The 20,185-nt window shown below is 57.5% G+C and overlaps 2 protein-coding genes across 2 annotated transcripts in view; one reads left to right on the top strand and one right to left on the bottom strand.

The window, feature by feature from the left end:
- Positions 1 to 13,737, top strand: part of LOC116657307 — a 23,817-nt gene extending 10,080 nt beyond the window's left edge. Inside the window, exons 4-5 of the mRNA XM_032459429.1 lie at positions 12,798 to 12,912; positions 13,545 to 13,737. Coding sequence (XP_032315320.1) covers positions 12,798 to 12,912; positions 13,545 to 13,737 — 308 coding nt within the window. The remainder of the gene's footprint in view (positions 1 to 12,797; positions 12,913 to 13,544) is intronic.
- On the bottom strand, positions 12,602 to 20,185 carry DUSP7 (dual specificity phosphatase 7). Its single transcript, XM_032458377.1, has 3 exons — positions 19,277 to 20,185; positions 17,354 to 17,788; positions 12,602 to 14,680 (listed from the first exon to the last, which is right to left on the bottom strand). Exons 1-3 carry the CDS (start codon positions 19,791 to 19,793, stop codon positions 14,373 to 14,375), a joined length of 1,260 nt encoding a protein of 419 aa, XP_032314268.1. The 5' UTR covers positions 19,794 to 20,185; the 3' UTR covers positions 12,602 to 14,372.

The raw sequence follows: 20,185 nt of genomic DNA, 5'->3' as shown, positions 1-20,185 counted from the left end.
CTAATCCCAAACTCCTAATTTATCCCTCTCCCACCCCCCTTTCCCCTTTGGTAACCATAAGTTTGTTTTCTATGTCTGTGAGTCTGTTTCTGTTTTGTAAATAAGTTCATTTGTATCATGTTTTAGTTTCCAAATGTAGGTGATATATGATATCTGTCTTTCCCTTTCTGATTCACTTCACTTAGTATGATAATCTCTAGGTCCACCCATGTTGCTGCAAATGGCATTATTTCACTCTTCTTTATGGCTGGTACATACATACCTCGCCTTCTTTATCCAGTCATCTGTTGGTGGACATTGAGGTTGCTTCCATGTCTTGACTATTATAAACAGTGCTGCTGTGAACACTGGGGTGTATGTATCTTTTCAAAATAGGGGTTTCTTTGGAGGAGGGTATAGCTCAAGTGGTAGAGCACATGCTTAGCATACACAAGGTCCTGGGTTTGATCCCTAGTACCTCCTCTAAACATAAGTAAGTAAGTAAACCTAATTATCTCCTCCCTCAAAAAAAAAGTTGGCAAAAAAAAAAAAAGAGAATGATGAAATAGAGTTTTCTCCTGATAAGTAAACCTAATTATCTCCCCCCTCAAAAAAAAAAATTGGCAAAAAAAAAAAAAGGGAAAAGAAAAAAGAGAGAATGACAGAATAGAGTTTTCTCCTGATATATGCCCAGGAGTGGAATTGCTGGATCATATAGTAACTCTATTTTTGGTTTTTTAAGAATCTCCATGTTATTTTCCATAGTGGCTGCACCAATTACATTCCCACCAACAAGTGTAGGAGGGTTCCCTTTTCTCCACACCCTCTTCAGCATTTATTGTTTGTGAACTTTTTAATAATGGGCATTCTTACTGGTGTGAGGTGATACCTCACTGTAGTTTTGATTTGCATCTCTCAAATAATTAGCAATATTGAACATCTTTTCATGTGCCTGTTGGCCATCTGTATGTCTTTGTTGGAGAAATGTCTATTTAGGGTTTCTGTCCATTTTTTGATTGGGTTGTTTGTTTTTTATGTTATTAAGTAATATGTACTGTTTGTGTATTTTGGAAATTAAGCCCTTGTCATTTGCATCATTTGCAAATATTTTCTCCCATTCCATAGGTGGTCTTTTCATTTTGTTTATGGTTTCATTTGCTGTGCAAAAGCTTGCAAGTTTGATTAGGTCCCACTTGTTTATTTTTGCCTTTATTTATATTGCTTTTGTAGACTGACCTAGGAAAACATTGTCACGATTTATGTCAGAGAATGTTTTGCCTATGTTCTCTTCCAGTTTGGATCCCTTTTATTTCTTTTTCTTGTCTGATTGATATGGCTAGGACTTCCAATACTATGTTGAATAGAAGTGGTGAGACTGGGCATCCTTGTTTTGTTCCAGATTTTAGTGGGAAAGCTTTCAGCTTTTCATCCTTGAGTATTTTGTTGGCTGTGAGTTTGTCATAAATAGCTTTTATTATGTTGAGATATGTCCCTTCTATGCCCACTTTGGTAAGTGTTTTTATCATGAATGGATGTTGAATTTTATCACATGCTTTTTCTGTATCTATTGAGATGATCATGTAGTTTTTGTCTTTTTTGTTGACGTGGTATATATCACATTGATTTGTGTATATTGAACCCTCCTGTGACCCTGGGATGAATCCAGCTTGATTGTGGTGTATGATCTTTTTTATGTATTGTTAGATTCGGTGTGCTAATATTGTGTTGAGGATTTTTGCATCTATATTCATCAACAATATTGGCCTGTAATTTTCTTTTTTGGTAATGTCTTTGTTTGCTTTTGGTATCAGGGTGATGGTGGCTTCATAGAATGACTTTGGGAGTATTCCCTCCTCTTCAATCTTTTGGAAGAGTTTGAGAAGGAATGGTATAAGTTCTTCTTTGTATATGTGGTAGAATTCCCCAGTAAAGCCAGCTGGTCCTGGACTTTTGTTCGCAGGGAGTTTTTTAAAATTACAAATTCTATTTCACTTCTAGTGATTGGTCTGTTCAAATTATCTGTTTCTTCTTGATTGAGTTTTTGTGGACTGTATGCTTCTAGAAACTTGAGGTGTGTTGGCCATGTGTTTGCAATCCTTCATTGTGTAGTCGGGGAAACTGAGGTCCAGAAAGTAATTCTCTGAAGACCACAGAGCAAGTTAGAGGCTAATTGCTTCTCCTTTCCTTCCAGTGGTGATCTCTGTGGGGCAAATTCCCAGGAACAGGACTGCTGGGCCACAAGTTATTTTGACACAAGGGGCCAAATGGCCTTCAGAAAGCATCTCTGGGTCCATGCCCTTGGCGGGTGGTGAGGCAGTTATACCTGTGGCCCAGCTGTCTTCTGGAAGCTGTTATACCTGTGGCCTGGGAGCGAAAGCCCCTGGGCTCCCCCTGTGATAGAAGGACTCTGGCCCCAGGGCAGAGTGGCCCAGCATCCTGTTCCTCCTACCCACCTGCAGGGTTACCAGACTGTGTCCCCCATCTTCAAGGAGGCATGTCCACCCCCTCAGTCCTCCAGCTGGGGCACACTCCGCAGTGTGGCTGCTTGGGCAGTGCCTGAAGGTGTGTCCTGGGGATCTCCCCACAGTGCCTTTGGAATCCAGCCCCAGCCCAGGGCCAGTGGGCTCCAAGGAGTGTGTGGGAGCTTCTGCTTTCCCACCTCGTGCCCACCTCCCCCCGCCAGCAGCCACACCCAATAACACCTGTTCCTCTACCCTGCCCCACCCCCCAGGGCCTGGTGGCTCAGACAAGTCACTCCCACACCTGGTGAGACTGGTATCTTTATTGTCCCCACTGAGTGAGGCTCAGAGAAGTGAAGGGTCACACAGCGATAGCTTCTGAAGGTGGAATTACAAACCAGTCTGCAAAGCCAGACTCTCAGCTAGGCCTCAGAGCCCACCCCACTGGACATGGCTGTGTGTGATACCCACCTGGCTCATTCATGAGACATCTCTGATCCTGACCACAGCCCCCGAGGAGGGGAAGGACTCACTGCGTAGAGGTGGCAGCTGAGGCCCAGGGAGAGCAGAGTTGGCCCTGGATCACACAGTTTGGAGCTGCTTACTGAGCCTAGGGCAACAGTGGGGTGCACACTGACACAGAGGCTCTCAGGAGCCTTGGGGCTGAGGGAAGGAGCCATTAGGGCATCGTGTGTCCTCCTCAGAGTGACCATTCATGGGAGATCAGGGGCTGAGGACAGAGTAGGGTCCCCTACCAGAACCCTTGAGACACATGAGGTGGCCATTTGGGGTGGGCTGTTAGACCGTGGGATGTCTGGCCTGGCAGGTATTATACAAGAATTCAGGGTATCTGAACTGGGAGCAGCCCTCGTTGAGTCCAGCCAGGGTGCAGCTCTGGAGACTGAGGTCCAGAGGGCTCAGGAACCTAGTCACAGGCCCACAGCCGTTTGGGGCCAGAGCTGGAGCCAGAATCCAGAGCCTCAGCCTCCCGGCCCTGCTGAGAAACGTTTGGGCATCTGTGCCTCTTCCTCAGGCCTCAGTAGCCGCCTCTGCTTCCTACAGGCCCAGCTTGGGCAGGTTCTGGCTGCTGCTGGGGCCCAAGCCTTGGGAAAAGCCTGGAGACGGAGGGCTGTGTTGGAGCTGTGACCCCGCTTGGAGCTGAAAGCTGCCTGAAGCCCCATCCCCCCGACCCTCGCCTCACCCTGATGGCGGCTGCAGACCATCCAGGGATCTGAGAAGGGGAGCCCTCCAGTGTCTTCAGGCCAGGCTCCCACTTCTGTCCTCAGGCGTCTTGAGACAGACTCAACCTCTCTATTCCCTGGAGGGAAACAGTTCAGAGGCCACATTGGAATTGAAGGAGATTGAAACTGTGCTCAGAGCCCAGATCTTGGCCTTCTGCAGCTGGAGTTATAGCAGGGGCTCAGCCCTGAGCCCCCTCCCAGGCTCCTGGGCTTGAGTGGACTGGGGGAGGCCTCAGGCACCAGGGACTCTGAGGCTAGAAGTCAACAAGATGGGCAGTTGGGACAGAAGGGGCTGTTGGCCAGGTCTGAGTGGGAGAGCACTCACCTCCACTCCAAGCCTGAGCCTGGCACGCTCCACCCAGGGCAGTGGCCCCTCCCGCACCACACGTTCCTGGGAGTCCAGATTAGGGTGAGGGATGTGCAGGGCAGGCAGGCTCTGGGGAGGGTTGGGCTAGGCATTTCCTGCTGATGGGTGCCAGGCTCCAGTCCCCTGAAGGGGTGATTCTTTAGTCTTAGTCAGAGGAAGTGAGGCAGGGCAAAGGGGCAGTGTGTGTGCAGTGCCGCCGGGCCTGGCGGGGCAGGGTTGAGAGGACAGGCAGCTGTAGGAAGCAGGGAGCATGCCTGGCCCTGCAGGTCCCCCGCAGCCGTAGACACAGTGTCTGCCCTTGACAGCTGGCCTGTTGCCCAGCGCCCAGGAGGGTCACCTGGAGACCAAGCCCCAGTGGTGACCAGCCCCAGACTCCGGCTCCCTGGTCGCCACTTGATGAGTCTCTGCTCTGTCGCTCACCTGCTGTGTGGCTGAGACTGGTCACTTCGCTCCTCTGAGCCTCAGGATTCTCATCTGGGAGGTGGGGAAACCTGTGCCTCCCCAACGCCCCCGGCTTTCCACCGCCCCAGCGTCAGGAACCCACCCTCCCAGTTTGGCCCACTTGCGGGGTCCTGGGGAAGGAGCCCCACCAGGGCAGAGCCCACCAAGGTAGAGCCTATGCCCTCCTTGAGCAGAAGGTGGGGATTCGGGACCCAAGTGCAGGGCCTTCTCAAAGAGTGGCTGCTTGAAGGGTTTATGTCATGTGCGTGTACCCGGGGTGACCCCTACCCCATCAGCCCTGGCTGAGCTGTCTGCATCCCCACCCTCTGGTGGCACCCACCAGATGCAGCCTCCCTGCACTCTGCTGGGGGGACGGGGGAGTTACCAGCACTGTGGCTCCCAAACCTGCGGCTTCCTCACACCCCTACCAACACAGGAGTTTTCACAATTAATGTTAACCTTTGTCTATCTGATCCTTAAATATGACAGTTCACTGATTTTTTTTCGTGCATTCTTCTAAAACTATCAAGGCCACCATCCTGTCCCACAGCCCTGCTTCTGAGCGTGTGCCTCAGACCCCTGATGTCTGGCTTTTCTCTGACTCACCTCTGACCTCAGGGTAGGAGGTGTAGTTTCTACCTTGATCCCCAGACTAGGGCCTCTTCCCCAAGATCCCAGCCCTCCCTCTCTTAGGAAGCCCCAGCAAACCCTGGCCAAAAAGAGAAGGGAGGAAGCCTGGGAGCTCAGGGCTCCAATTCCCAGTCCCTAACAAAGGAGGCAGGAGACAGGGCTGCACACTGGAGAGTCTGCCCTCGGTAGAGCCCTGGCCCTCTCGGCCTCTGTACAGCTAGGTGCTCGTGGAGGTGAGGCTAGCCCAGGGATGAGCAAAGGTGGCTTTGAACTAGCTCACAGTACAGAAGGTCACTGGGAGCAGAGGCTAAGCAGGGGCCTGGCAAGGACTCAGACTAAGAAACCCCCTGGTCTTCCCTACCCTGTGGGCCAGTAACCCCTCCTCTAGGAGTATCGCTGCTTCCCTCTAGGGGCCAGCGCTGGCTGGGGTGGGAGCACAGGTGGAGTCTTCCCCACCAGGGTCAGGGTGGCAGATGGGGATGGAGATTGGGAGACCATCTCACCCAGCCCTCTTCCCACAGATAGGGAGACCGAGGCTCAGGAGGGGAAGGACAGGGACTGAGCCCGCAGGGGAAAGGCAAGGACTGCGATGAGGGTCTCTGGGACGGCTGGCTGTGGCTGGGCTGGGTGGGGAGAAGGTGCCGGGCTCTGGCCAGGCTGGGCAGTCGGCCTCCCTGCTCGGGCCTGGGCTGGGTGGGGGCAGCAGGGCTCAGGCGGGGCGGGCTGTTGATCCAGCCCAACAATGATGAAACGGCCCCTTTGTCCTGCGGCGCCAAAGTTGCTGTGACTGGAGGAGGCGTGACGTGAAAGGGTCATTGTTCCCACTTGGGCAGCCACTCAGGGAGCTGGAGGACCGGCCCGGGGTCGGCTTCCTGCCAAGGCTGCAGCCCTGCTTGCTGCTGTGGCGGTCGGAGTGTCCTGGGCTCTTGGCCTCCTACCCACTGCCAGCTCCCTCCCTGGGACCAGCCTGGGACCAGCACAGGTATCTCCCCCACCAAGGTGTCCCCCTCCCTCCCCTGAGCTCCTCTGGCTTGGAATCAAGATGTTACAGATCAGTGTTGGGGGCTGGGCTCTGCTTGTCACATACATGTGAACCCTGTTGGGCAGGATGCCTGGGTGCCAAGAGAGCTTGAGGGTAAATAAGGTGCTTTGTCCTGGGGCAAGGAAACATGTCCGTGACTTCACATCCCGAGCAAGGGGCCTCAGGGAACCCCTTCCCCAAACGTGCAGGTGATGGGGGAGAGGCCTAGAGAAGGGAGCTCGTGGCCCCAGGCCACACAGCCCTAGATGGTCTGCTGACTCCCAGGTTAGACCTCCTTCCCCACAAGTTCCCACCCCGATGGACCGCTACTCTCTCTGGACAGTGAAGCCCCTCTCTGTTAGCTCCCATCTCTCTCCTGCCCCTCCCATCCACTCTTCCCTGAGCAACTGTCTGCTAGTCGCCATCCCCGAGATCTTTCCAAAACCCAAACCTGGTCACCTCAGCTTCAGACCTGCTGTGTCCTCCCACATCCAGAGAAAGTTCCAGCTCTAGTGCTGGCATTCAAGTCCCTCACTGTGCTTGAGCAGCCAAGGGTGAGAAGCCCTTTCTAGAGGCTAGCCTCTTCCTCAGCCCGTGCGTGGGAACCAAGTAAAGGCTGTTGTGTCTTCCCAGGTCCAGCCTCCACTCCTTTGCTCCCATGGGTCCTGCCTCCTTGGGTGCACCTCTCCCCCCTCTTCCAGGTCCAGCTGCCCCTGGCATCTGGGGCCCAGGTGAAGGGCCAGGAGGCTGGACGAGGTGAGCGGGAGTGGCTGGTCCAGGCCAAATCTGGAGCTCCCTCTCCCCATCCCAGGAGGCCCAGCTCCAGTGCCCTGAACTACTCTCCTCCCTGGCTCGGCTCGCCACTGCCCCCAGCAGCTGGCATCAGGCTCAGCCTGACCCAGGCTAATTAAACCCTCCCCCAGCCCAGAGGAGGCTCTGGCTCCAGCTCTAGAGTTTTTTCCCCAGAGGGATGGAGCTAATTAACCGAGAGGGTTTAATTAATCAATTAGCGTGGCCTCCAGACCCCTCCACTTAGCTGTTGCAGTGGCAGATATTTATAAACAGGAGCTCTGCCTGGAACCAGAGGGGAGGGCTGGCGATCATGGTGGGCACAGAGGCGGTGAGAACAGGGGCTGCAGAGGCAAAAGATCCTGTCGGTGGTGTAGAGGTTCCCAGTCCCACCTCCTCAGCAACTCCAATGGCAGGTGCAGAATCAGCAATGCTTGGACATGTGAGGACACAGTAAGGCAGGGACCCTGGGGCCACAGGTGACATCTCTGTGTATGCAGGTCATGCAGGCCTGACATCCAGAGCTGAGTAAGTTCTCAGAGGTGCCCCAGGCAGTGGCCAGAGGGCTGAGGATGCCAAGATGGACCCAGCACCCTGGCTAGCAAGGCCTCCAGAGGACGGGGCTGCAAGAGGGCCATGGGAACCAGAGGGAGCACCAGAACCTTAGCTGGAGGAGGAGGTGGGGAAGGCTTCCTGGAGGAGGAGGCATCTGAGCCAAGCTCAGGGAAAGAGTAGACAGAGGTAGCCAGTCAAAGGGCACGGTAGGGATGCAGAATCTTCAAGGGGAGGAAATAGCAAGTGCAAAGGCCTGGAGGCAGGAATAGCAGAAGCTTCATCTTCACACAGAGATGTCCCCTTCTCTGGGAAGCCTCCCAGACCGCCTTACCTGTTAGAATTAGATGTCCCTGAGTCTCTTCCCCTCCAGCCTGTGCACTCAGGGACACTCCCTCCCAAGCCTCCCGAGCTCTGCCTCCCCTGCCTGGCCCCAGAACCCACAGAGGCATCACAGCCCCTTCAGAAGGGGGCTGCAGGCTCCATCCCTCAAGATGCTGCTTTCCCAGGGTTGGCACCACCACCTGGTGGGAGCCCAGGTAGTGTCGGGATTGGGAGGGGCCAGATGCCCCAAAGCCACTGTGGACCTCTCAGGCCTGGAATTTTTGAGAGTAGGGATTCCTGAGTCAGCCAGACATGCACTCCAATGTGGACCCTTCCCAGGCTGGCTTCCTCATCTGCCCACCGGGGATAGTCAGCACCTCCCTCCAAGGGCTGAAGGGAGGATTAAATGAGTTTATCATGTAAAGCCAGCAGACATGCTGGCCCAGAGTAAGGGCTATGCATGCATGTGTGTGTTATTATTACTCTTACTGCAATTAGAGCTGCCAGCCGATCAGATAGCAGCAAAACTCCCAGGCCGGACAGCTATGAGGGGCAGCTGGAGCCTGCTTTTTCCTCTTAGAGCTTACAACTCTTATCCCCACTGTACAGATGAGAAGACTGAGGCTCTGAGAGGGGCCGCCAGGGCTATGCTATCCCAGGAAAGTCTCCAGTATGAGGAAGGACCCTGGTGGCTACTGCTTCCAGCTGGGTGGTCAGCATGTGGGTACACAGAGAGTGAGGGATGGGGGCAGGTGAGTAGGGACTCAGACTCCAGTGGCTAGGGTTCCGTCCTGGACCCATGCACGGCCTGGCTAAGACCCATCCTCTCCATGGCAGGGTGGCTGGCATTCAGGTCACGGGTATGGAGTCAGACAAGCTGGGACCCTCCGCTTGCACTAGGAGTCCTCCCTCCCATGAGGCTCAAGTCCTGCGGGTCCTGATGTGTCCTTCTCTCTCCCCTTCCTCTAATGCCACAATGGTCCAGCCCCCAGCAGCCACCGTAAATGACTGTCCCAGCCTCCCCAACATCCCCTGTCCTGAACACCTTCCTTCAGCCTGTTCTCCATTCAGAAACTAGGGGATCTTTCTAATGACAACTAGACCCTGCCAGCCCTGGGCTTAAAGCTCTTTAGGGGCTCCTTTGTCCCCTAGACACAACCCCTTACCCCCCTCCTGGCCCATCCAGCCCTGGAGAAGGGGCTGCAGCTTCTCCTTTGCTTGAAGCAGGGGTAGAAGGGTGCTGGGCCCAGAGGAGGAGGCGCTGGTGTGGAGGCACTGGATGGACATGCTATAGATGCACAGAAACCACAGGCGAGATGATGCCCCTGGAGGTACATGACAGACCAGCCCTGGGAAAGGAGATGGCTGCCTGAGCAAAGGGGGCGCGGCAGGGGCTGGAGTGGGGACCCCCGTTGCCTGTCAGGGCTCATCTGGCCCACCAGAGACAATGGGGCTGAGGCCTCGTCTTCCCTCTGGAGAGTTGCTAATGATGGTCTTTAATGGCCTCGCTTGGGAAGGGATGACCTCACTGGGCCGCACCCTGATGAGAGGAGGCTGGAGTCAGAGGCAGGCGGCTCCTCCATCACTATGAGACCTGCTTGGGCTTGTCCTGTCTGAGAAATGAGGGGGCAGTGTGTGCACGTGTGCGTCAGGTCCTTCATAGGGACAGAAGGAGAAGGCTCCTAGACCGATGAGGGCGGCAGGACCTGGGTGAAAAGATTCAGGGCTGCAAGCTTGTGTGTGTTGGGGGTGGGCTTGCTTCTACTGTGACTGACTCTGTGACACCCTGGCTTAGACTTGCTTTGCCTGTCTACATGGGGTGAAGGGGAACAGGACGAATCTGAACTCTCCCTGGGCTCTCAGGTCTGCTGGGCATTGGAATTCAGACGAGACCAATCCCAGAAGGCCTCTGAGAGGAGGCGAGAGGGCTGTGTCTGGGTAGGGAGGGCCTAGAACAAGCAGCAGAAAAGTATCAAAGATCAGGACCCAGACACCCCCAATGCCACCCAGGCCCCTGAGGTGCCCCGAGGTTAACATGTTAGCATGCTCCCTCCAGTGACACCTGGCTCCCGCACCAGCCTCTCTGGCTTTCGTCAGGGGTTTGGGTGTGGGTGTGGGTATCCCTGGCCACATCCTTGCTGATGCAGAGGCTCTGCCCGCTGCACACAGTGTCCGGGCAGGCCTGCGTGTGTCCGGGGCGGCAGCAGGGGAGGGGGCGGGTTCTAGCACAGGCTTGCTGCTGGCCCCGCCCCCCCATTCATAATGGATGACTATGTTTGCACTCTGGGGAGGGGCCCCATTGGGGTGGGCCCTCTCCAGAGGGCTGCCTCCCCCTCCCCCAGGCTTAGAGCCGGACCACCTAGGGAAGTGTTCGTCTCTTTTGTGGTTTCCTTGTCAGACCCCATTCGGGGTGACTCTTCCACAGCGCTACGAGTTCCTGCTCGGGCCCAACCTCAGTCACGCCTGCTTTTGCACCTGAGTCATTTCTCAGAGGGCAAGTTAAGGGCCCCATTATCCTGCCACCCAGCCTGACATCACTGAACTTCCCTCGGGCATGTTCCCACTCCTGGGACAGCCCAGGAGGCACAGGAAATGGCTCCTGGATGAATGTGCGAGGGAGCGAGTCAGTGAGTGAGTAGCTCAGATCCTCCTCCCATGAGAAAGCTAAGAAGTGGCTAAGAAGGGAGTGAGGGGGTCCCCAGGGCCTGGGCTGAGATGGAGACAACAGCGACCCAAAGAGAGGCATAAAGAAGGTCGAGAGGAAAGAGTGAACTGAGGGCGCAGAGATGAAGCAGATGCAGCCCAGACAGCCAGGTGTCCATGAGCTCTGGGGACACCAGCATCCAAGGCCTCAGCCAAAGATGGCCTGGGATAGACAGAGTCCATGGGGGGACAGCACAGCCAAGACAAGGTGGAACAGCGGGAGCTCAGAGTGAGGGACCATGAGGCAGGAACCTGGGACCCAGGGTGGGATCAGCAGTCCAGAGTAAGCATGGCCTAGGCTAAGGTCAGAGCCAGGACCAGGGGCCCCAGTCACCTAGCCATGACCTTTTCCTCTGTCTTCACTGGAAGGAAGCTGAAGGGAACCTCAGCTAGGCATAGGACTGAGGTGGGAGTTTTTACAGATGAGGACACTGAGGGTCAGAGAGGCCACCTGGCTTCAGGTTGCATGGAAGGTCAAGCCCCTGAGTCCTTGATTGGAGGAGGCAGCTCAGGAGGCAACTGCCACTCCCGCCCCTCACCCTGTGCTTGGGCACGCCGGCACTGCCAGGCACTTACTCGGTCTAGGGCCCAGCCCCCAGCCCAGCACCCGCGGGCTTCCCCAGCCCTGGCCAAGGGCAGCGAGAGGGAACAAAGGTCCAGTCTCTGCCTGCTCAGGCCCCCACCCCCTTGCCTGCCCCTGGCACAGAAGGACCAGGGCCCTGAGGGAGCCCAAGAGCAAAAGCAGCCCCCGCCCCTTTGCCGATGCTGCGAGAAACCACCTCCTCTTCCCCATTCACTGGCCTGCTGGCTTCACTCCAGTGTTGCCCCATTCTCAAGATGGGAAGCCGGAGTAAGAGCGTTGAGGAGCCAGCAGCCACACAGCTGGGATTTGAACCCATGTCCCTTGACCTGCAGAAGCTGACCTCTAGCCTTCATCAGACGCATGAAGTTGTGACTGTTCTGGTCAGACTTAACTCCTGGGAGAGATGGGGCAGGGACAGAGACAGAGACAGGAGGGACTGAAAAACCCAAAGGGGAGAGTCCTGGGGAGGGGGCTGGGTGGCTCCTGCCCACTCTCTCCACCTGGGGCCAGCCCAGTGCTGGGCACAGCAAAGGGATAAAGCGAGGGGAGAGGCAGAGATGGGGAAACTGAGTCAGCATCCAGGCTCCCCCGCCCTTCCTGACGGGCTCACTCAATCCAGCCAGAGTGAGGTGGACGCCAGCCCCTGTAGAGCTCCCATTTCGTCTGTAACATGGGGCTGTGTGGCCCACTGGGGGCCTCACTCCCCAAGCCATGGCCCTCATCTTTCTCCAGGTCCCTTCCCTACTCCTGCCCAGGGCCTTGAGCCTCCAGAGGGGCCTGCATAGAGGCCTGGCCCTCACCTGCTCTGGAGAGGCCAGGCACGGCCAAAGCCTCCCTGTAGGTCCAGACCAGGAAAAGAACATAATGGGCTCATCGTGCCTGAGCACGAAAAGCACTGGGTATCTGGGTGTGACTGGCCCCACTTTACAGAAATGGATACTAAGGCTGAGGGACCTGTCTGAGGCCACACAGTTCCTAAGGAGCAAAGAAGGGCTGACCTGCTCACTGACCAGGCTTCACGTCCTACAGGCATCCCCAGGCCAGTGGGGGAAGGAGTGGGGTAGATAAACGGACCCCCTGTCCCATCCACAAGAGCAGCAAGAGAAGGGGCCAGGGCCCTGGGGCTGCAGCGGGCTGGGTCAGGAGCCTAGAGCGCTTGGGCAGTCTGGGCAACATCCAAGCGGACAGCCTTGGGCAATTCTGGGCGAGCAGGGGCTCAGTTGTGTGACTTTGGGCCACAAAACTTCTCCAAGCCTCATCTCCTGCCAACCAATGAGCCAAAGTCCTCTGAGAAAGCCCAGATGCCCCTGCCTGCCTGCGCCTGAACGGCTGGGGAAATGCCCGCACTCCAGCTTCTCCAGAGGGCCAGTGGCTCCTCCCAGCTGACCAGTCAAAGCTAGCACTCAGCAGGCCCAGGCCACTGCCTCCTTCCCAGCAGGAGCTGGGACACTGGCCACAGTGCCCGTCCTTGCCACTCCACCCCGACCCTAGGCCCTGATCAGACACAAGTCATTTTAAAGAAAAAATAATATTTATTTGCAATATAAACAAAGTCCCGTTGCTGGTTCGGGATATATATATGTATGTGTGTATATATGTAGGGTCACAAATTTTCCTTCATAAGATCATAAAGCAAAACTGGCCACCCTCTTGGCATACCCTCATTTACACAAATCTGATGCATCTTTCTGGGTTTTTCTTTTTAAAGGTAAAAAAGAGAGGAAGAGAACCATGTACAGCATGGAAGCTTTTTGTCAATTTCTCAACTGTGGCAAGATTTTAATCTGCTGCCTTAAAGAATCCCTGAAAACCACCCCCGTGAGGTAAGATGCAGTGGGGGCGGAGTTTCCGTGGCCTCGCTCTCATGCTGAGGGTGGGCTCGCTCAGGGACCCCGGCTCGACTGCTCACCCCTCCCGGGGACCCCATGCAGTCCTGACACCTGGGAGAACTGAGCTTGGAGAAGGAACAGAACTGGAGGAGGATAACGGAATCCGTGGCTTTGTTCTGTGGATACAGGGGCAGGGTGGGGGATGGACAGAGCCTCACACCCCTTTCTTTCCTAGTCTATCCTTGCTGCCTCCCTGTGCTGGGATTGAAATGGGTGCGAGTTTCTTAATGGAAGGCATGGGTGAGATGAGCGCAGGGCAGGCTTCCACGGGACAAGGGGGCTGGGGGTGGCAGCTGAACCAGAGCGAAGGCCAGGGTATGGGAAGAAACTTGGGAGGTGGGGCTGGGCCGCACCACCAAAAAGCTTCCCCGGTCCCTGGGCCTCTACTCTCAGCTACAAACAGAGAGAGAGAGACAGACAGAAGTAGTGAGTACATATAGAAAAGGGCCTGGGGCCCAGCCCCCCCAACCCAGGGCTGAGCCCAAAGGGCTAATGCTACTGTTTGGCAGTCCCACGTGGCCCCACGTCCAGCAGGACAGCGACAGGGCCTCTATCTCCTGCCTCAGGCAGTCTGCAGGGACCACCAGAAGGGCAGCTGGGAGGGCAGAGAACACCAAGGCCGCCTGTCCAGCCCCTGACTCACAACCCGGGGCAGTCATCATAGGTAAATGCAGTGCCAAGTCGGGTTGGGCAGAGGTGGGAGGTCTGGGCGGGGCTGGGGGTCCCGATGCCGGGAGAGCAGCAAGCCACCCCTTTTAAGAAGGGCTGCTGCAGAAATGGAGGCTTCACACATGTGCAAAACGCATTTGGTCAAGATCAACGTGGGGTTTGTCTTCTCCATTAAAAACAAAAACCCAAAAACTGCTTTTTGAAATAGAAAAACAAAACTAAGAACGTTTCTCTCTCTCGCAGGATCAAGAAAGGGATGAAATACTGGTTTATACAATCCACTGTTGCATGTAGCCTGAAAATAACACTTTTCATTAAAAAAAGAAAAATCAAGAAGAGCATGAACACTCTGTGCTCCAGGGAGCTCGGATTTACCTGCCAAAAGTAAAAAGTAAACTCAGGTCCATGGATGTGTCTTTAAAAAAACTAGCCAAACTGGCTGGGCCATCAGCAGAAAAGAGTGTCCTGGGACAAGGAGGGGGCCCCCGCGGGACTCACCAAGCCACGGGTCTGAGCGCAGAGGGCCCCGCCAAAAAGTCCTGCCGGGGGAGGCCTTGCTGGGGGCTGCGCCAGCCCTGAGATGGCGCGGGAAGCTCGGCCGCCCGTCAGCCCGGGCCTCTGGGCACAGGCGATGTCCAGGTTCCTCAGGCCAGAGGCAGCGGGTGTGGGCCCTCCCAGCTGGCCCCAGGGAGGACCGGGGAGGGACCAGCCCCCGGGCCCCGGCCTCACGTGGACTCGAGCGTGTTGAGCGGGAACAGGTTGTGGTTGGTGGGCGTGGAGAAGTAGAGCTGCTCGCTGGGGGTGTGGTTGTCACACGGGCTGCTCAGCCCCAGCGTCCGCTCGAAGTCCAGCAGCTGCCCCATAAAGTTGAAGTTGGGTGAGATGTTGGACTTTTTCCTCTTGACAAAGTCGTAGGCGTCGTTGAGTGACAGGTTCATCTTCTGCATCAGGTAGGCCACCGTGACGGTCACCGAGCGGCTGATGCCGGCCAGGCAGTGCACCAGGACCCCACACTTCTTGGAGCGGGCCTCATCTGAAACACACAGGCACGGGTCAGGGAGGCACCTCCTCCAGGGAGCCACCACAGGTGGCATGGTGATGAGCTGGTGCTGCCTGACTCTCAAGGGATCTGGTGACGTCCCAGGCGGGGGGCACAGTGACTTGGGTAGAGGTCAAGAGGATGACTGTGGAGAGGGCCCGGCCACACATGAACTGCAAGTCACTGGACCTCCCTGCAACTCCGTTTTCTCATCTGTCAGAGGGGCTGGCTTAGTCACAGGGCTCTGAGGAGGACCTGAGGGTGTCATAAACAGTGTGATCACTGCCAGTCCTACTGCTGCCATAACTGTGCTACGACTATGCCAAGGGTGTCACCTGCATCCTCTCAGGTCATCTGCACTGTGGCTACCAAGCTAATTTTATAAATGAGGAAACAGACACAGCAACAAAGTGACGAGCCCAAGGCCACACACAGGCTCCTCCTAACTCATTGCACCCACCACTGCCAGCTCATGACCTGGGGCAGCTCCCAGGGGTACCCCCGAGAGCCTGCTGGGAAACAGGCTAGAAGAGGCTCCTCCACAAGAGAACAGGGGGTGCCTGGCCCTGTATTCATCTCTTCCTTGTGACCAGCCAGTCCCTGGGGTCTTAGCCCTGCTCCTGAACAGTCAGGGATGAGGGCCACGCCTCAAGTTTCACAAGTGGGGTTTGCTTAGGTGGGGCCCACCCAGCCCATGTGCCTGTGACAACTCCCACCACAGCCGACCAGGTTCTGCCAGCTCCCCCTCCACCCCCCCAGTCCCCCCAGTGCTGCTGTCAGACTCCTCTGCCTGACATGTAGTACGAGCTCAGTAAACACTGGTTTGAGCCACTGAGCAACTCAGTCCTGTCATCGCTCCTCCACAGAACCCTGGGGCAGCTACGTCACCATGCCAGAAACATAGATTAACAAGACACAGACCTGCAGCCTTCAAGGTCCCCCTCCTGAGCCCACTGGGAGCCAGGCATACAGCTGGCACTTAAACAGTGCACTCCTACAGGATGCTGCACAGGTTCTCAAATTGCTCCTCATCTGGTGTTTGCTGCCTCTGGCCTGGCAGGACTTTCCCTCCCCACCCCTACATGAGGGTGGCCAGGGCTAACATGCAGGAGGTGCTTCATCCAGACTTGGGGACCAACTGGGAGCAAGACCAGCAGGGGAAGAGACAAATGTTGCGGCTTCATGGGGAATCACACTGTCTGACCTTGCGATGTGGGGCAGCAGAAGGGGATGGTGGCGATAAGCCTCCAGTGGTGACACATCAAGATACAGGGAAGGCCTGGCCCCCAAACCTACTCCCGGGTGATCCAAGGTAAAACCACTTCCGCTGGCTTTATTTTTAGCCCTCTCAGGGTGCAGCTGAGCCGTGGGGGTGCTGGTGTTTGATCCTGCCCCATTGAGTCCTATGGGATGCTTGAGCATGAATTCCTTCACTTGTCAAATGAGGACAGTGGTTCCCTCTACCTCTGCACCCTGGTCTGTCCCCCTCCCCAGATAGAAAGGGGACTTCAAGAAGGATAAAGGCACCTATAAACCAGGCTCAGCCCTGGGGAATCCGGGGGCCCCCCTCCACTCCCTCACCGGGGAGAACACGAATGCCGAGGTGGCACCAGAGCCCTCTTGGCCATGTCCTCCTGGGCGGCCCCTCCCCCAGGCCTCTGGCTTCCTTCCTTCCCCCAAGCCAGGCACCTAGTTTTGGTTCCCAGTAAGCGGATGAGGCGGGGAAGCCTCCCACTTCCTGTTATTAAAGCTAGCCCAGCCCAGCTGACACCAAAACGCCCTCCACTGGACACAGCTGCCAGCAGGAAAAGCCTGCCTGGGCCACCCTCTCCCTGCCACCGGAGGCTGGGCAGAACCCTGGGTTACCAGGCTCAGAGAGCCCAGGGTTTATGTCCACCCTGATCTGGTGTCCCTTTCCCAAACCCTGGTGAGAACTGAGGCCAAGGAAGACGACCTGCAATCTAACAGCCTCCAGCTGGCCAGGGAGGAAGCGGATGGGAGGTCAGAAATAAGGCGATTCGTGGAGTCAGCTGAGGCTGCGGATGCTGGGGGCTCAGAGGGCTCTAAGCCAGACGGCACAGCACACTGCCCTGGGGGAGGCCTTCCTCATCCTCCCCCACACTCTCTGGATACCCTCTACATGCCAATCAAGCCCCACAGACTGCCAGGAGTATCTGGAGCCCTGAAGAGACCCTTAGAGTCACCATGTTCCAACAGCTGCCTATTTGGGGGAGGCCTCTGGCTCCAGGCCATCCTTTGGCCCCCTCAGGTACACTGTAAAGCCCAAAGAGGAACCGTGACAGCCCCATCCTAAAGAGACACGTGTGCTGAGGCATGACGCAGAGCAAGTGAGACCCGTGGGAGGTCTGAGAGCTAGGATGTTTCAGCTTGCTGAGCCCAAAACAGCGCAGCCAGGAAAACCCAAGCTGGACAGCAGAGTCCATGGAGGTGCCGACAGCTGTAGGGAGCCTGGGACTCAGGCCCTGAGGCCCACTGTGACTCACAGCGGGCCTGGGTACACCCATGGGCACACGCTGGCACATGTAGGGCACACACAGGTCTCAACAGGCCCAGAGGTACCTGGCCAGGCACAGGCAACACCCAGAGTCTCACACACACCTTGACACGCCTGCGCACCCACCCTGCCCAAAGCCCGGCAGCACCTACCAATGAAGCTGATGGCCTCAGGGAAGAACTGGGAGAGGTTCTGGCTCCAGTGGTCAGAGATGGGGATCTGCTTGTAGGTGAACTCGCCCCCGTGCTCGAAGGCGTTGGGCAGGTTGGGCGTGACATTGAGGATATACTTGATGCCGTACTTGCCGAGCACATCCAGGTTGGTGGAGTCCTTGGCGCAGCCGAGGTAGAGGTAGGGCAGGATCTGGACGGGGAAGGTCGGTTGGCTGGATGGCACAGGGCTGCCGTCCGACTCGGTGGCACTGCTGGGCAGCTCTCGGTCCGACTCACCATCGGAGCAGTCAGAGCTGATGCGGAGGCCCCCCAGGCCCAGCACCGAGGTGGGCGGCGAGCCACTTGGCGAGGACGAGCTATCCACATTGGTCTCGCAGTGCTCTGAGTACTCTGTCTGGAACTTGTTGAAACCACCTGTGGCCAGGGTGAGACAGGGCCTGGGTGAGAGGCTGACAATGTCACCAGCCAGTGCCCCCAGACCAAACAGGCTGCACGAGACCAGCGACAGCCAGGGCTCCCCCTCGGCAAGCACTGAACCATGGACAACGTGGGCGGTGCCAAGTATTTACATATGTATCTTCTGTTTTCTCCACATCTGTCCTATGACCCACTTCACAGATGGGGAGATGGGGAAACTGAGACCCTGGGCGGTGAAGTAACATGCCTGAGCTCCATACCCTTACCCATAAGGCTTCAGGGCCCCAGCTACACCACCAGCTTTAGGGCACTTGAGGACAGACCCCAGCTCATTCTTCTTCCACAGCTCCCAAGCACACCTGGCACCCACAAGTGCTAAGTAACTGCTGTGCTAAAGGAAAGCAAACCCCATCTCAGGCCAGCACTTATGGGTTTGCAAACTCCTCCTAGATGTGAGTCTAAGGCGCCAGAGCTGTGGCTGGGTCAGCTAGAGGCTGAGAGGGCCTGGGCCTCCTGACTAAGAATCCAGTGCTTGCCCCAGACCCTCAACCACAGTCAAGAAAGGGAGTGTGAAGGTATTGGCTGGCTCTTTCCCCCAGTAAGGGCAGGTTCAGAAAAGGGGTCCCAGCTCCACCTCTCCAGAACCCCCCTTAGAACACAAGGTTCCTGCCCAGCCTTGGACCTACAGAAGGGGAGGCTGCTTGGGGTTGTACAGGAACAAGAAATGGGGAGCGCCTTGCAGCTAAGCATGGGCCCTGCGCCCGAGGGTGCCGCAGGCCTCCCCTCCCCTCTCGTCTGCCCGCCCCGCTGCCAGCAAGAGGCCATTTTGGAATGTTAATTGGAAACACCGGCTGCAGCCACTCGCCTCCCAGCGCTGACTCCCTCTTCCACAATCTCTGGGCAGCAGGCTAAGGACTTGGGGGTCCCGGAAAACCATAGCTGGGGCAAGGCACACTGCTTACAGCCCTGCTCCCAGCGCCTCCAAGAGGCGGTGACTCCCCAAGCGGTGAGACTCATGCCAGGATGCCCGGAGTCCCCCAACCTAATCGGTCTCTATGCCCTAGCAGGGGCAGGAATCGTTGTGAAATGTTATTGTCCTAACCCTGGCCTTCCAGGGACACGCATTCTAGGCTGGAGGAGCTGGATTTGGGTGCCCAGGAGGGAACCCTCCCTCCGCAGAGGGGCTCAGCTGGGACCTGGGAGCTGCAAAGGCTCCAAAAGGCAAAAAAGGAAAGTCCAGACGGGGAAAAGTTTGTTCAGCCCACTCGAATCGTGCCCAGAAAGGGGTATAGAGGAGGCCCCCGGCGCCGGCCTAAACCTGCACCGCAGGGGCCGGGCTCCCGGGAGGAACGGATGCGGGCCGGGGGCGACGTGGCGCCGACCTGGGAGGCTGCGGGCACGGGGAGAGAAAGCAGCCTCTCACGGGGCTATCAGAGAGCCGCGGAAGAGCCCCAATCCCGGACGGGATCTGGGTCCTGCCCTCACCTTGGAGGTAGTAGGCCTGGCAGCCGTCGTCGCGCAGCTTTTGCAGGAGAAGGCCAAGCACCGAGGCTGGAGCGCCGGGCTCTGGCTGCCACTCAGCCGTGGCCTCGTCGTAGAGCAGCACGGTGGCCGCCTTGCAGCGCGTAGCGAAGCGCTCCTTGTCGGCGTGGTTGGGGATGATGGAGCGGATGGGCAGGTTGCCCTTGCGCAGGCGGCGCAGCATGAGGCCCGGGATGGCCAGGTTGATGGCCGTCTCGATGTGCGAAGACTCGAAGAGCTCGTGCGGCCGGCAGTCGAGCAACAGCAAGGACGCGCCGCCGCGCGCCTCCAGCTCCTCCTGCAGCCACTCGGCGCTCTTGCATGGCATGGCCCCCGCACCCGTCGCCGCGCCTGCCCCGGTGCTCGCGCCGGACCCGGACCCCGCACCGGGCTCGGACCCCGCCCCGGTGTCCCCAGCCGCCGACGCCCCCGAGGCCGACATGTGCGCCCGCGCTGGGGGGCCGCGGAGCTGGTTTTTCATGGGGAGCGCGGGCGGCCCGGGGCCGGGGCCGGGCAGCCCTGCCCTGGGACGCGCCCCGGCCGCGCGGGCCCCAGCGGCGTCTCTGGGCGCCCGCCTCCCGCCGAGCTGCACGCCGGCCACCCCGGCCTCCCGGCCTCCGTCCCGCCCGGCCCTCCGCGCGCGCCGCGGCCTGACAGCCCCAATTAAACGGCAGCTCCGGCGGCCGCGCGCCGAGGCGTCCTCCGGGGGGCGGGGCCGCGACGCCGGCGCCCGGGCTTAAAGGAGCCGCGCCTCCGCCGCCCCTCCCCACCGAGTACGCGGGCTCGCGAGCGGTCCCGTGCGCCCACAGACCTGCGTCCGGAGACTGGCGTCCGGGCCTTCTTCCGGCCCCAGCGCTGCCGTCCTCTCACCTT

Source organism: Camelus ferus, chromosome 17 (assembly GCF_009834535.1).
Source record: "Camelus ferus isolate YT-003-E chromosome 17, BCGSAC_Cfer_1.0, whole genome shotgun sequence".
Taxonomy (NCBI): Eukaryota; Metazoa; Chordata; class Mammalia; order Artiodactyla; family Camelidae; genus Camelus; species Camelus ferus.
This window is presented reverse-complemented; position numbering and strand designations above follow the sequence as displayed.